This window comes from Neltuma alba, unplaced genomic scaffold, assembly GCF_004799145.2.
Source record: "Neltuma alba isolate B1F8T4 unplaced genomic scaffold, ASM479914v2 tig00011419_pilon, whole genome shotgun sequence".
NCBI lineage: Eukaryota > Viridiplantae > Streptophyta > Magnoliopsida > Fabales > Fabaceae > Neltuma > Neltuma alba.
Genome location: NW_021636103.1, coordinates 1 through 16580, shown reverse-complemented (window position 1 = coordinate 16580; position 16580 = coordinate 1). Strand labels below are relative to the sequence as shown.

The window sequence follows — 16580 nt, the reverse complement described above, 5'->3', positions numbered from 1 at the left end:
TTATATTTTCAGTTCAGAAGAAAATGACATATGATAAATATTTATTATTCAAGTAGTGTTTTAGATTCTTTAATTTTCTGTCGAAAATTGTGCTGAGCTCTCTTAACTGATCAAGTCAAGTGACTATATTTCGAATGAGAGGGAATGATACCGTTTCTTCTTACACGTGATAATATAGAGATGAGTATTTGATTTTTTAGTTCGGTTCTTAGCGATAATTGAATAACTGAATGGAACAAATTTTAAACACCAAATAAAAATTGATTAACCAAAGTAACTGAAACCGAATTAACTAAAATATTTCAGCTAGGTTAACTGATTAACCGAAATATATAAATATGAAAAGCGATTTTATATTAAAAATAATAATAAAACACAATTACAACTATTAATTGATAATTTTTCATTATTCAATGTGATTTATTATAATAATATTTATTAAATATAAATATTAATATATAATATATTTATTTTGATTTTTTGGTTATAATAGAAATTTTTTTCTACTGACTGAACCAAATACTGAATTGAAGTATTAAAAAAAAGTAAAAACTAAATATGTAACTAAAAAACAAAATAATCGAATTGAAAAACCGAAATTCAATCGGTTCGATCTGGTTTTCGGTTAAAGTTTAGTTTTGCTCATCGAGATGAGCTAGATATGATTAAAATTTATGTATTCATTATTTTTAATTGAAAAGGTTGAAAGCAAAATAATAAAAAATTGGCAGCATAACCTGTATTTAATTTTTTTTTTTGGGAATTAAAGCGGCGAAATAATTAACATCAATTAGAACATCATCATTCTCCATTGTTCCCAAAAAACAGTACATCATTATTCTCCATGAAATCTTTGATTCCTGTTCAAAATAATTACGGCAGTATTTGATAACTTTAAAAAATAAAATTTAAAATTTTCATTTTGAATTGACACTAATATAATTGAGTCCATTTCAACCAAACAGGGGACATATAAAACAAAGAATTATAATCAAGTGCCACAAAAGAGAAATAATGACTAAAAGGTAATTATAATCTAAGCAGCTTGTAATGACAAGTCTTATAATGAAGGATGACAGCCTCTGAGATTTGTTTTGTAACTTTTTTTCCTTCCATGACCCTTGATTGTAAGTCTTCCCTTATAAAATTGAAGGATTTTAATTGAAAACCAAACTAACTTGACTTGAATTAACTGAGATTTTTACTTGCAACTGTTTGAATCAATATTTGACTATCTGTAAAACATTTTTTGTTTTACTTCTTCAGGACCTAACTTTTAAGATTTAAATGTCATTTTTTCCTTATTTATTTGCATTTTAGGAAAATTTTGGTCAAAGACCCTGAGGCACTCCTAATCACTTAGATTCAAATACTATAAGTCATGACCTTGTAGTTAGGTTATGAACCCAGTTCTTGGACTAACTTTTATTAGGAACACTGATCATATATTATTCTCCTATATTCGGCAAAACAATTTGAATTTTTGGCATCAATTTTAATTGCACACTGACAAAGCCCAATTTTTATACAATTTATCCTACATTAATTTAAGATTTAAATGATAATTTTGAGTTTAAATGGATTTTTATGCATTATTAGAGTAATTGGTTGATTTTTGGATTTTTCATAAAAATTGAGATTTTGGATTAAAAATATAAATATTTTTTGATTTTTTATTTTTGACTTGGAATTAATTTTTTCTATTTCTTTGGAAACAAGTCTCATATTTTTAGAAATATTATTTTTAGAAAGTTTTGCAATTTCTTGCCTAAATTTTGTGCATATTTAGTATTTAATTTTTTATTATATTTGGATATAATCTACATTAATAGATGTACTTAAATTCTTGTAGGTCAAGAAAAGAACATATAGAAAATCCAATGGTGCAAGATTGTTTCTTGGGATTTAAGCATAATCCAATAGTTAATATCAAGTGGGCCAATTAATTAGTAATGGACTTGAGCTTTGGATCCACAAAATTTTTTTTTCTCCCATTAAAATATTCCCCTCATTCCATATAGTAAATTCACGCCTAAGATCACTTTCTCCTTCTCCATTCAGACACGCACGGACAAAATTCAACGTCAAATCTCCCCCTTCACTGCTATCCTTCTAGTCTCATGCCCTCTCATAATTCTTTCATTCCATTCCATGGTCACACCGCAGCATCCATTTTTATCAATTGCTCCACACGTGCTTCACCCGTAACTTGAATCATCCACCCTGCGTCACATGTCCGTGAATTGCACCAAAGAGCTTGGAGAAGGAGATACGTTAATGGCAGCTTAAGTTTATTAGGGAGACAACTTGGGAGGAGCATCGATGAGGCTTGAGCCTTGGGCTAGCACTTGAAGACTACAAAGGAGTGATGTTCCATTTATCTTTTTAATTTAAGGACTTGAAATTATTTAGTTTTAAATAATTTTAAGTTATATTTTGTCGAGACAATTTAGTTCTAGATTGTCATTTTTATTCTTGGGTTGGATTGATATTTGGATCTTATTTGTGTGGAGATACTTGTTGGAATTGATGTTTAGAACCTTTGCATTGTTAATTGAATTTATAATTGAGTTTTCATTATAAGTTTAATTATCAATGTGGTTTGAATTGTAAAATTTTGGTTCTTTTGCCTCTTAATTGTTTAATTAAGTTGGTTAATTGTCTAATTGTTTAATTGGATAATTTCAAACATAATTTTCAAAATTAATTTGAGTTATTTTCATTGGTTTAATAAGCTTAATTAACCAACCTTATACTGTTATGAGTTCTCTAATAGTTTAAGGGTTTTTGGAATTGAAGGTTCCCTTTGTTTCAAATAGGTGATTAATTTTATTAATTTCACTCTCTTATCACTTCCCTTTTGTCTAATTAACTGATTAAGGTTATGAAGGTTAAATCCATACGAATTCTAAGTTGTTCCCTCTACCTTACCGAAGAGAACTTCTCAATTTTCACTTGTTAATTTTTTTCGCTCTTTAGTCAATTTTCTTCATTTATCATTTTAATTTTTTCCCAAAAAAATCCCTCCAAAAATTGCATCACATTCATTTAAGTTTAATTTAATTTTCATATAGATTTTAAGACATTTGCATCTTGCATTTAGAATTAGAATTTCGCATTTTAGTTTAGGTACAATTTATTGCATTTTTTTTATCACCTAAATTTTTACCTAAAAAAACCCATAAGTTGCTCTTTAGAAGTAATAATCTAGGTCAATCCTAAACTACAAATTAATTAGGACCTAGTTTAATTGAGTGCTTTAACTACAAAAAGCATCATCACACACTCATGAATTTTCCTCATGAAATTTTCTTATTGGGTTTTATATATAGAGTTCGTGATAAAATTCCTCATGAAAGTTACAGAGATGGTTTTGATGAGCAAGAAAATATATATATATATACACACACACACACACATATATTGTGAGAACTGAGGTGGTGTCTCCATTTTCTGATAAAGTGAGACAGAAAAATACATTGCTTTATAACTTATGGACACTAGATATTTTGTTTGCTGGATAGAAATTACCTAAAAATTTTCCGTGAATTTAGATGTAAACATGTACCAAAATATTGCTCAATTGGATGTTATATATTTCCCTGCTATATTTAATCTTTGATTCTTTTACCCGAAATTAAAATAGAAAATTGAAACTTAAGAAAAGAGATTTATTACATGCGAGCCGCAAAATCAACCTGTGGATGCCCTTAATTATAGACACAGTACCAAACACCTAACAAAAATCCCTTCTTTCAATTCAACAACACTCATTAATTACCCTATTTTATTTAATTAATATCTAAATAAAAGCCTTCGCACTTAATTAAGCAAACCTCCCATTTTCTCCTCCTTCTATAACTTGGCGCCTCTCACAAACCAAAAAACTTCAATATTTCGATTTCCCCTTCCGGAGAAAACTAAAAACAATGCCTTCCTCTTCTTCTCCTCCTCCTTCATTGTTCATAATAAAGCCAGTTCTGTGTTCTATTGTGTTGTTCTTAGCAACATGCCCTAGTTATGTTCTTGGTACCATCGAGCTACAAGATTTAGTCATCGATTCTCCTTTATTAACCAAAAACATTCCTGCGAATCGAACCATTAAGGTCGATGATGAAGGCGATGGAGAATTCAGATCCATTCAAGCTGCCATAGATTCTATTCCTGAAGGAAATTCTCAGTGGGTCATCGTCCACGTCAGGAAAGGAGTATACAGGTAGATATACATACTTACAAAATGTGACATCTTTTTAGGGTTAATCATACAATTTATTAGGGTTTTCTAAAGTTGCATGTAATGTACCGAGAAACCGAGAAACATGTTTAGTTTTGATGATTTTGATGATTGTGATAATGCACGTACAGAGAGAAGGTAACGATACCAAAGAACAAGCCGTACATATTCTTGAGAGGAAATGGGAGAGGCAAAACTGCTATAGTTTGGTCTCAGAGTTCTGTTGATAATATAGAATCTGCAACTTTCAAAGTCGAAGCTCATAACGTCATTGTCTTTGGAGTCAGCATCAAGGTATAGACAATTCTTCTTCTTCTTCAATGATCTGTGATTGATTTTATATATATATATATATATATATATATATGAATATATGTAATGAATGGATATTTTGCAGAACGAGGCGCCTACTGGGGTTGCTTACACGTCGCAGAACCAATCAGTGGCAGCATTTGTAGGAGCTGATAAAGTAGGGTTCTATCATTGTGCGTTCTATAGCACTCACAACACTTTGTTTGATTACAAAGGCAGACATTACTATGATGAATGCTACATCCAAGGCTCTATTGATTTCATCTTTGGCCGCGGCAGATCCCTCTTCCATGTAAGTACATTATCAATCGCTACATCAGTACTTAGGGGTGTTTGGATGAAACCAAACCGTGGTTTGAAAAAGTGATTCTGGAGAGAATAGATTCTGTGAAGAATATATTTTGTAAAAAAGTGATTCTGAGAAGTGAGAGTGTTTGGATAGTTGTTATCAGAAGCACTTTTTATATATACAAATTACTAAAAAAAAGACATAAGTTAATATGATAATTACAGAAAAAATAGATTTTATGATATATTTTAATTTGAAGGAATAAAATTGTTAATAATATATTTTTACCAACATAATTAATAATACATAAGATAATATAATTAATAAATAATTAATGTGTATATATATTATAAAATATAAGATTAAATATGTTTATCAAAAAATATGTTATAAAAAAAAATAACAAGATACATATCATATAGGCTCTTACACTCTCCCTTTTTTCTCCAAAAGCAAAAAAATTTTGCTTTTTCCAAAACCATGGTTTTGACCCAAAACCATGGTTTTGGTTTTTAGAGGGGGTGTTTGGGTGATTGACACCCCAAACCATGGTTTGGTGTCACCCAAACACACTCTTAATATAAGATTCATTTTATAATTCAATTTTTTTGTTAAAATAGTGAATCTTATATTAAGAACCAGAGAGAGTATCTATGTATCTCTCTTCAAAATTGGATACCCATTAATAATAATGATTAATGGGAATGATGCAGAAATGTGAGATATTTGTGATAGATGACAAGAGGACGGTGATAAAGGGGTCGATCACAGCACAGAACAGAGAGTCAGAATCAGAGGAAAGTGGGTTTGTGTTTGTGAAAGGAAAGGTATATGGCATAGGAGGGGTGTACCTGGGAAGAGCCAAGGGTCCTCATTCAAGGGTCATTTTTGCTAAAGCCTATCTCTCTGCCACTATTGCTCCTGAGGGGTGGGCCCACTGGAGTTACGCTGGCTCCACTCAGTATGTCCCTTTAATTTCTCATTCCCCTCCTATTATTCTATCAGATTTTTATAGCTAATTTCACTGCAGTTTTATTAGACCTCCGCAATTTTTTTATTCATTTTATCAGTTACTTGAAATTATAGGAAGTTGATTAAAAATCATGCGAAACAATAAGGACCGATTTTAAGAAAAATACTATATGGACCTTATTACATGCAACATGTGAAGCTATAAGGACCTGATAAAAAAAAAATTACTGAACTTGATTGAAAAATCAACCAATAAAATTATAGGGACTTGCAGATAAATTTTTCCACATAATTTATAACCTATCGTTCACATAATCATAACTACAACTAGATATTTTTTTCCTGGAGAGATGACAATTTAGAAAGTTTTTCAGATATTTGTATTCATCTTTCTAATATTAAAAATACTACAACAACAACAACAAACCTTATCCCACTAAGTTAGGTCTGCTACATAAATCACACGACGCCATCGTGTTCTGTCAACAACCCAATTCTTAGATATGTTGTTGACCAGGAGATCTCGTTCAATGACCTCATTAAGCGTTCTTTTCGGTCTTCTTCTGCCCCTTTTTATGGGACTCCATATTGTCTTATCTACCCTCCTCACCGGAGCCTCCAATGGCCTCTCTGTATATGTCCAAACCATCTTAAGCGATTTTCAATTATTTTCTCTTGGATAGGTGCCACACGACAAATATTAAAAATATTATTTGAAAAAAATAAAAAACAAAGTTGCACACTTTATCACCAAAAAAAATAAAGAAGAAGGAAGAGTTGTCCTGAACCAATGAAATATAAGGAGAAAGATATATTAAAAAAGTCGTATATATTCTACTAATTAAGGAAACCTATTAAGTTGATGATTTGACGGATAACAAATTCACATGTTACTATCACACGTAAGGACCTCAAAAAGTAGGGTCAAAATCGACGACAAGCCACAATCACAGACTTAGAAACTCTCCAGAGAGGGACCAAAAAAGGATCAACACTCTGATATTGACAAAAGACTATTATTACTATTACTCAAAGCATGACTGATATCATTATATTTTGTGGTAAATATTAATATATTATTGAAATTAATTATTGCAGGAGCTTATTCCATGGCGAGTACAAGAACTTTGGACCTGGAGCTAATACTACAAAACGAGTTAGCTGGGCCAAACAGCTTACTGAAAAAGAAGTTGAACCCTTCATATCTGTCGATTTCATTGATGGCAAGGAGTGGCTTCCTGCTCACCTATAAACCATATACATGTGTGTGTGTGGGTGTATATATATATGATCGCATGAATATATATATATCGATCTAGTTGAGAAAGTTGGCAACTAATGTAATTTGTCGTTTGAAGACTCCGATGTACGTACGTGTCTGCAAGGGGGTTTCAATTCCTTAATGATGATCTGTTTTAATTTAAACTATTCGAAGCTATGTAATTAGATAACTCTCCTAATAACTCCTCCTATAATTTATATAAAGGAACTGTTTTTGCGCTTATGTTCTAGCTTGTGTTATCCCAATTGATCTTAGATTCAGAAGGGGGTTAATATAATTGTGCCTCTTGATTATTCTTGGGCTGTTAGGTTTTCTCATATGTAAACCAGAAACTTGCCTTTTGTGTGTGTGTGTGTGTGTGTGTATCATTGATTCTTTCATATGTTGATGACTAGTTGTGTTATAATGTGATTTGTTCAAAATTGTCAAGTTTAATATTGGTTGTTGATGATCGATCTCGGTTTCTAAGATGATATTTTTTAGTTACTTACTGATATTTAGAAATAATAATTTTTGTTACATTTTATATATTAACAATTTTTGTGGCAATTTTACTTTGATTTAGGATTAACTTGCATTAATTCTCACTGTGCTTGTAAGAATCAAAATCAAATTACGCTATTTTGGTGATTTAAATTATTAGATTAATAGATGAATAGCAAATATAAGACTTTAGCATATGGCAAAAACTCAGACTTATTTCATTGATATATGATGCGTACTTGCATCTACAAGTACCTAAGAAGCTAGCATATTGCATGGATAAGACTTGGACGTATTAGAGATTATAAGATTATAACTAAGTATTTGTAAAACTAGAAGCCACCACCGACTCCTCCGCCACCACCGGCACCACCTCCGAAGCCTCCGCCAGCTCCACCTCCTGCACCGCCGCCGCCACCAAGTCCTCCTCCTCCACCTTTGCCTCCTCCAAAGCCTCCACCTGCACCACCACCTGCACCAGCTCCTCCTCCAAGGCCACCTCCTGCACCGCCGCCACCACCAACTCCTCCTCCTACACCGCCACCATGTCCACCTCCCACACCACCACCTGCTCCACCACCTCCACCAACTCCTCCTCCCACACCACCACCATGACCACCTCCGATTCCTCCGCCTGCACCACCACCTGCTCCACCTCCCACACCGCCGCCATGACCACCTCCTATCCCACCACCTTTACCACCTCCAAAGCCTCCACCTGCGCCACCTCCAGCTCCACCACCTCCGCCAATTCCACCACCATGACCACCTCCTATCCCTCCGCCTGCACCACCACCATGTCCACCTCCAATGCCTCCACCTGCACCACCTCCAGCTCCACCGCCTCCGCCAATTCCACCACCATGACCACCTCCTATCCCTCCGCCTGCACCACCACCATGTCCACCTCCAATGCCTCCACCTGCCACCACCTCCAGCTCCACCGCCTCCGCCAATTCCACCACCATGACCACCTCCTATCCCTCCGCCTGCACCACCACCTCCACCAATACCACCACCATGTCCACCTCCAACGCCTCCTCCTACTCCACCACCATGTCCTATACCTCCTCCTATGCCACCTCCTTTACCTCCTCCAAAGCCACCGCCATCACCTCCACCGATTCCTCCTCCTGCTCCGCCACCACCACCAGCACCACCTCCGAACCCACCACCCAAACCATCACCTTCTCCAAAGTTCTCCACTGACTTTTCATTTGTTAATCTTGAGCGGCATTCTGCTATTCCTATAACAAATGCCAACACCAAAGCAAGCACCCCAACATATTTATGGAATCTCCCCATTTTCACTCAAACACAGAAATATTCAAACACAATGCCTTGCTTCGCTTGTAGTGAGCAACATGCAATATGAAGTATTTATAGAGCCAAGGAAGATGATATTGCACTTAATAATCGTAGTTGGGATCTCCTTTTCACTCTGACAAACAAGGACTTTAATGGTATTTTCATCCAAACACTTGGCAACAAAAATCAAACTTGTTCAGAAGATACTTTTATTGGCCGGTGAATTCATAATTGCTTTGTCTCAACTCTCAACCACCGTAAGTACTACACTTAAGTAGCAGTACTAATATATTAACCACAAACTAGCTAGTATATAGGCAAATGTATTGCATGAATTCTATTAAAAAAAAATCCCATATTATATGTAATTTATGAATAATGTGACATAATATGTAGAGTTTATATCATACATTGATATCATTGCTGTCTCTAATTTCTTGTATCGATATATTGATATCGTATAAAATTTATGGTAATCCTTGATATATGATCTTTAATATCATAGTCATGAACAACATGTCTTATTTTTAAATTCCGTTAGGAAGAGATTTTTGTTTGTTTTGTCTGATTAATTTATATTGTTATATCCTGAATTTAAGAGCTAATAAAAAAGTTTGTTTTAGTTTGATCTCAATTCATTTTATCTATCATATTTATATTAATATTTTCTTAAAATGCTTGTCCTTATTGACTACATGTATTAAGGGATAGTTTTTCATCAAGTGAGTTAATCCAAATGCAAATGATTAAAAAGAGGCACAGTAAACAAATTAACACATTTTTTACAAATAATTATTATTTTATCCAATTTTTTTCTCTAAATTAGTTATCTATCTCTAATATTTAAGATCGGAGAGAGTGCGTAGCTAGAGCATAGAGTTGTTTTCCAATTGGCACCATCAATAATTAATGCTTTGAATTTTGAGCATAAGATCTTAAGATTTGAGGAAAATCTTGACGCAACCTTGATCATTTAATTCTTTCTACCAACTTAGTTATTTTGTTGAAGAACAGATCATGATGAGCACATTTTCATGTCGATGATGATATTAATACTTTTGCCGTGTTGACTCCTTTTTATGCTTTTAACAATCTGGAATATCAGTTTTTTCCCCCAATTCTTTTTTTCTGAAATGAGTTTTCCATATGATGACCAAAAAAATAAATATTATTTGTCCTAAAAGTACATTTATTAAAAGATAAAAATATTTATTTAGAAAAATTGATCAGAATACTAGTTTTTTAAAATATGAAAATAAAAAGGACGTTTGAGTAATTTAGCTTGTTTAATGTTCTAAATAACGACGTACCTTTTGTATAACATTCACGTTAACTTAAAAAATTAATATAATAGTAAGTAAATGGATATATATAGTTGAAAAAAAAAACTATATACTCCTCTAGTCCTATTTATAGGACAGAGAATAAAGATATTTTTGGTACTATTTATAGGGTACCAAGAAAATTTTTTTGTATGGATGTATAATGTTACCTTTTATTTATTATTGTATTAACTTTATTTACATAAAATATAATATATATTAAATAGGAACAAATTTGAAAAGTTGTTAAATTTTAAATGAGAATTAATAAAATTTAAATTTTTTTTTTTGTCTGTATGAAATATGTTAAAAGTGAGTTATAATTAGAATGGAGGAGTATACCCTAACTAATCTTCAAAAGGATTTTGAGTCAAATAGTTAATGCAGATGGGGTTGTTCTAAGCTTTTAATTGCGTTATAAAGTTGTCCAACTCAAGTACTGAAATTGCCAAAAAATCTAATAAGTGCGAAATTCACCGATAAATGAGGTCTATATATTTGGCATTTAACCATTTCGTAACATACTAGTCTTGTCCCACCGCCACCATGTTGGATCATTTATTACAGGCTAAACTAATCTAAGCCACATATATCTGGTAAATAGTCTGAGCTTACTTTATCCCACGAAACTTCATTTGATATCGTTTCTTCTAATCTTAGAAACTTCTCATTATTATTATTAGGCACATAGCCTCCATTGCAGCTTTGAGGTTTAATTCCTTCGCGCATGTGTGATACTAATAAGAATGTATTTATGTGTGTGTGTGTGTTTATAACTCTTTTAGTTTGATTATTTTATGAATGAAAAAAAGTAATGTTAGGTTTAACCGACACAACGTTTTTGTTTAGGGATCAAAATCAAAAGTATCATTTGGCGGCAGGCTAATATCTCTTGAGATACGGAGGGTTAAAGGCAGAGTAGTCCTCCCAATTAAGTTTTTCTAGAATTTTCTCTTTATTATTATTAGCACACACTAGCTTCGGTGCTCAATATAAGAGCTAATTAGGATTAGATTTAGTTCTAAATATATATAAGATCTCAATTTATTCTGTCTTTTAAACTTATAACTTTTTTTTAAAAAAATATTCTTATTGATTATAAGGAATTTATACTAGCGCTTATTCCGATGCACATGATTGAAGAGATTGTTTAGGAAAGTCAATAAATATTTATTACAAATAACTAACTTAACTAATTTTCTTAATCTCTTTAAATTAGTTATCTAGCATTCTAATTCTTATATTAAGGATAGGAGATAGTAGGAAGTATTATTCAAAGTCAACAATCCACCTACGTAATAAATTAAAGCTCTTAAATTCAGGACTTCCATATTTAAATATGTAATTATATGTGTTTTTTTTTGTTTATTGGTTTGAATTTAAAGAAATAAATTATATTTATTTACGACTTGTAAATGGTGCAAATATACAAATATATTGATCATATGTTGATTCAATTAAAGTTAAATAATTGGTATATTGATGACATTATATAATGAAGTTAATTTTCAAAATGTTGATTAATAAAAATGCACAACGCCAATTACATGTACTCCTCTAATTCTATTTTCTAAGGAAGAGACAAAAATTTTCTTATCCTATTTATAAGTCATCTTATTAAATTTTTAATATGAATGTACTATTTTTTCTTCTTTATTATTGTGTAGATTATTTTATTATTCTTGAAAAGTGTATACATTAAATAGTGATAGTGCTGGCAAAAAAAAAAAAAAAGTAGGGATAAGGGTGGAAAAATTATTAAATTTAAATGTAAAGTTAACGAAGTTGAAAATTTTCTTAGATTTGATAAATTAGGTTGAAAGTAACTTAAAAATAGCACCAGATAAATATTTAAGTTGTGCTAAACGTATCCTTACAAATTTCTAAGATATGCAACGAGATCACTACTTGATTTGGATTGTTGAAATATGTTTAATTAGAATAAACAATATAAGCGTAATCAATACGTATTAGGCTAAATTGGATCCAGCTAGTTGAAAGAAGAAGATAAAATATATGCGGATAGGTATCACTCATTTTCAACATGAAAGAAAATCAAGATGATGGTGGACAATAGCTGGAAGGCAAGTCATGTGACGGTGCTCTCGGATAATTTGTGTCACCCTCAACAACACAAAAATAATTATAAAATTGATTTTTTTTCCAGAGAAATTTGGTGAAAACTCCCTATTTAAAAATTTAATTGGTTTTTTTTGGACGGAAAAAATTTAATTGGTTAAAAAAGCCTAAATTTGAGTGTGTGTGTAATTATGATTATAACTGTAATTTTTTTTCCGCTGTATCCAACTTATCTTTCGTCATGTGCAACTGACTTTTGTATTGATGATTGTTGCACTTGCACATCATTGATGATATGTTATATAACGAAAGAAGAATTGTACTCACGGATCATGGTTGTACTTGTTCAAATTTAGATCTTTTTAGTCAATTAAGTCTTCAAATAGAGACTATTAGCCAATTTTTTCTTTTTTCTTTTTAGCATTTAAAGCACATTATTGTATTTAAATAGCAAATTTGACATAAAAATGTGATTACGCATTAAATTTCACTTTTTATTTTTATTTTTTTTAGGATTAAAATGTAAATGTATACTAAAACTTTTCACTCATGAGCGTGACACTCATAAGTTTTATAAAGTGTAAAGTTATCCTAAAAATTTAAAATGGTAGGAATTTCACCCCAACAAAACTTTTAACTGCCCAGTATTACTGAGTGAAAACTGAAAAGTTTCTGTACAAATTTGTATATATCTTAAGTTTTTTATTTGCATCTCTCCAAATGTACCTCATGCAGTTAAATTAGTGAATTTTTTTGGACCAGCAAGTTAAATTAGTGAATTTAGAAGATTAGAATCAAGAAGAACTTACTTAATCCGTAACACCTGGCGCTATAAACAAATAAAAGCATGTGAGGTACATTTTTCCAAGAGACCTACTTTTGACATAAACAAACATATATCTATCTATAATTTTGGCCTACTTTGTTAGATATTTTATTTATTATATTCTCCTAAATATTAAAATTATTTTATAATATAATTTATACTATAAAATAGGTTTTACATTTATAATTGGATATTTTGAAGAGTATATCATACTTTTCGGTCTTTAATGTAATACCTATTTAATTAATCTGTACACTACAAAATAGGTCTTACATTTAGGATTGGAGAAGTATATCATACTCTTTCGGTTTTTAATATAATACGTATTTAACTAATTTGATTAGATTAAAGAAGTTAGGTAATTTAGTTAATTAAAAAATATGGCTATAAAAAATATGGCATATTTTTCTTTTAAAAACACTATAATCATCTTTCTTAATATTCTCTTTTTTCTTCTACTTGATAATTTAGGAAAAATTAATAAATATAAGAGATATCTTATATTTAAGATCAAAATCAACTTAACATTTAGGTTTTATATTCAGGACTGGAGGAGTATTATATTTAAATATTTAAATTATATCAAGTTATTCTATATATTAGTCATTTTATTTTTAAGTAAAATATTTTAAATTTGGTCCGCTAGTTAGTTTTGAATGAGTTTAAATTTAAAGTTTACTCAGTCTTATTTAATTATTTGGCAAAAATATATGAAATCTACAAAGTACAAAAATAAGACTCTACCAAACACTCTCCCTCCAATGTATATATAAAATATACAAATAACAGAATTACATAGATAAAAAAGTTGATTGAAATTAAAGGCAATAAATGTGTAAAAAAATATTTTATTTTATTTTTAAAAAAACTTTATTATATAGAGAGAGAGAGGGAGAGAGTGAAAAAATAGAAATAGAGAAAGGTAATTAATGCACTGATATAACATGTAATTAATGTGAGCAAAAATGAAAAAAATGGTTAAAATTTCATATATTATATTGTTTAAATGTATCTTATAAATAAAATCATGGTTAACCAAAAATTATACCTGTTCTTGTGTCCTATCCTAATGTAGGATTTAATTAGAGAATTAATGTTGGTCTGATATGTAAGACTTATTTCATATGTTTATCGATTTTTTTCTAAATTAATCTTATTGATATTCTATCAATAACACTAAAATAAGAGAGAGATGAAGGACATTAAGAAAGATGTTTGAGGTATTTTAAAAAAAATATATCGTATTAACTAATTTAACTATATTAATTAATTTAACTAACATCTTTAATCTATTCAAATTAGTTAATTTATTCAGTACGAAGGACCGGAGTACCGAGTGGGTAACTTTTAAAGTCCCAGGGCGAAAAGGGTAGCTCAAGCCCAATCAAGAAGAAGCACCTTTCGGCCTCCCTCATATATCTGGACCTCACCATCCATTGGCTTCCGGATCTTCCTGCCTATGCTAAGCCCTAATCCTTCGCGACTCCTCCACTCACTACCATGGAACAGGACCATATCCTTCACACCATAACCTGACAATGTTGTACTGTGCACATTTTCTAAAACAAAAACCAATATTCATCCAAATTTTAATGTCAGATTCAACAATTTCTTAACTGACACCAAGTTTGAGTGTGAATTATGGTGTTAAGTAAATACGTAATGTTGAAGTCATCACACTGTTAAGAGCAAAGAAATAATGAAGCAATTTAAAAATACTGCCAATATACCAGAACGCAGCATGCAGAAGAGTAATTCCATCAGAAATTGTTTTAAAAATGAATTAAGAGTCAGAGATGTGACATTTCTCTTTGTAACATTGATTACAGAGAAGGATGTTAAAGCAAGTAAGCAAATATATATAATCCAAAATATGGGACAGTGAGGTAAATTCATATTTTAATATTCTGGTTGCAATTATGCATTACTTGTGCTTTGTCAAGGTAAGTTTATTTAAGATTGTGTACTTAGCAGAATAGCTTGCCTTCTTGATCATTTTACATATGGGAAAAAAACACAAATCTGAAAGCTTGATTATTAAGTGAGGACCAAGATTGGTTTTTCTTGACACCCCTGGATGAAGTGTAGATTCAAATGTCCTGGGAATCCTGTGCGGAAGCTGCACTTGACTCTACTGAAATGTTTTGAGAAGACTCTGTGAAATTAGGGTTGAAACCTATAGGACTTCCCATAGTCATCCTTTAGAATTAGAACTGATACAATGTCAAAAAGTTATCCTCCCCCTAAATGCTTAAGCTATCAAGCAAGCAAGGAGGCTAACAATGGTTTCTATATATAGCGCTAATTGCAGTTTTGCAAGAAGAAGAGAAAACCCCAATATAAAATTAGAGATAATAAATTTCAAAGTTCAGGACCCCCCTCACTCTTCCTTCAGTTAATGATGTGATTATGGTGTCATTTTTAGTACAGCTTAGTAAACGCTTAGTTACACTATTTCTAGTTTTTAATATGAAAATTGGTTTGACTTTCAATTTGGTTTTAAAAATAAAACCTCAATCTACTTTCTCTTTCATATTTATTTATTTTTTAAGGTAATCCTTGTAGTAATTGTATATGTAAAAATTTTATCAAATGGTAGTTCTAGCTAATATACATGATTAGTAAGGATATTTTAGAAAAAGATGAAACCTATTTATTACAAATAATTAATTTAACTAATTTTCTTAATCTCCTTAAACTGGTCAATTGGCTCTTATATTAAGAATTGGAAGTAGTATATATTTATTGCTAGAGTTTTGACATTTAAAAGATTGAAAGACTTGCATATCCACCCAAAGATAAAATTGGATGAAGAGTCCCTAGTTTTTTCTCCCTCGATAATAGACGATTTATTAATATTAGATAAAATGATACATAAAAAAAGTATCAACAACTAACATACCAAGGTAAGTGGCTGTGAAGCCCAGCAACAGAAAATAAAACAAGTGAAAAAAAAAAGTTAACCAAAAAAAATTACACATACAAACATTCAGGAAGACAGTTCAAAGCAAGTCCCTTGTGTTGCACCAACTAACAAAACTTCTGCATGTCCACGCATAAAGGCTTCATGGATGGAGAATCCTTAGTTAAGCAGCGTGCCATACAAGACAGTCTGGGTCCTTAGAACTTGTGCTTGTCAATAATAATGATTCCTCTTGAAGTTCCACTTTCATAGAACTTGTTCTCCATCAATGCTGGGCTGTTTCACCTCCTCCTCTTTTTTTTCCCCATTCATGCGGCCCAAAGCTTTAAGCCACATGTTGTGTTTCATAAAGAACGATGTGTAAGTATTTTTATAAGTACTTTTTAAACCTGAAAATATGTCCTGATCCAGTGAGTCTCAAGACCCAACTTATCTAAATTTTGTGTTATAAAAAAAAAAAGCCTCAACTGCAATTCACTTGGAGAGGCTTATGCATGAATCCCAATATGATATATTGCATCTGAATCAGCTAACACGAAGTTAAAGAAAA

At 31.3% G+C, this 16580-nt stretch overlaps 2 protein-coding genes across 2 annotated transcripts; one reads left to right on the top strand and one right to left on the bottom strand.

The window, feature by feature from the left end:
- The first annotated feature begins 3929 nt into the window (after positions 1 to 3929).
- LOC114713141 (probable pectinesterase 67) lies at positions 3930 to 7059 on the top strand. The gene is made up of 5 exons (XM_028897730.1): positions 3930 to 4216; positions 4366 to 4528; positions 4632 to 4838; positions 5549 to 5796; positions 6906 to 7059. The coding sequence occupies exons 1-5, from the start codon at positions 3930 to 3932 to the stop codon at positions 7057 to 7059; spliced, it is 1059 nt and encodes a 352-aa protein (XP_028753563.1).
- Positions 7060 to 7904: 845 nt separating this feature from the next.
- On the bottom strand, positions 7905 to 8915 carry LOC114713125 (glycine-rich cell wall structural protein-like). Its single transcript, XM_028897705.1, has 2 exons — positions 8562 to 8915; positions 7905 to 8458 (listed from the first exon to the last, which is right to left on the bottom strand). Exons 1-2 carry the CDS (start codon positions 8875 to 8877, stop codon positions 7905 to 7907), a joined length of 870 nt encoding a protein of 289 aa, XP_028753538.1. The 5' UTR covers positions 8878 to 8915.
- Between the last annotated feature and the right edge of the window lie 7665 nt (positions 8916 to 16580).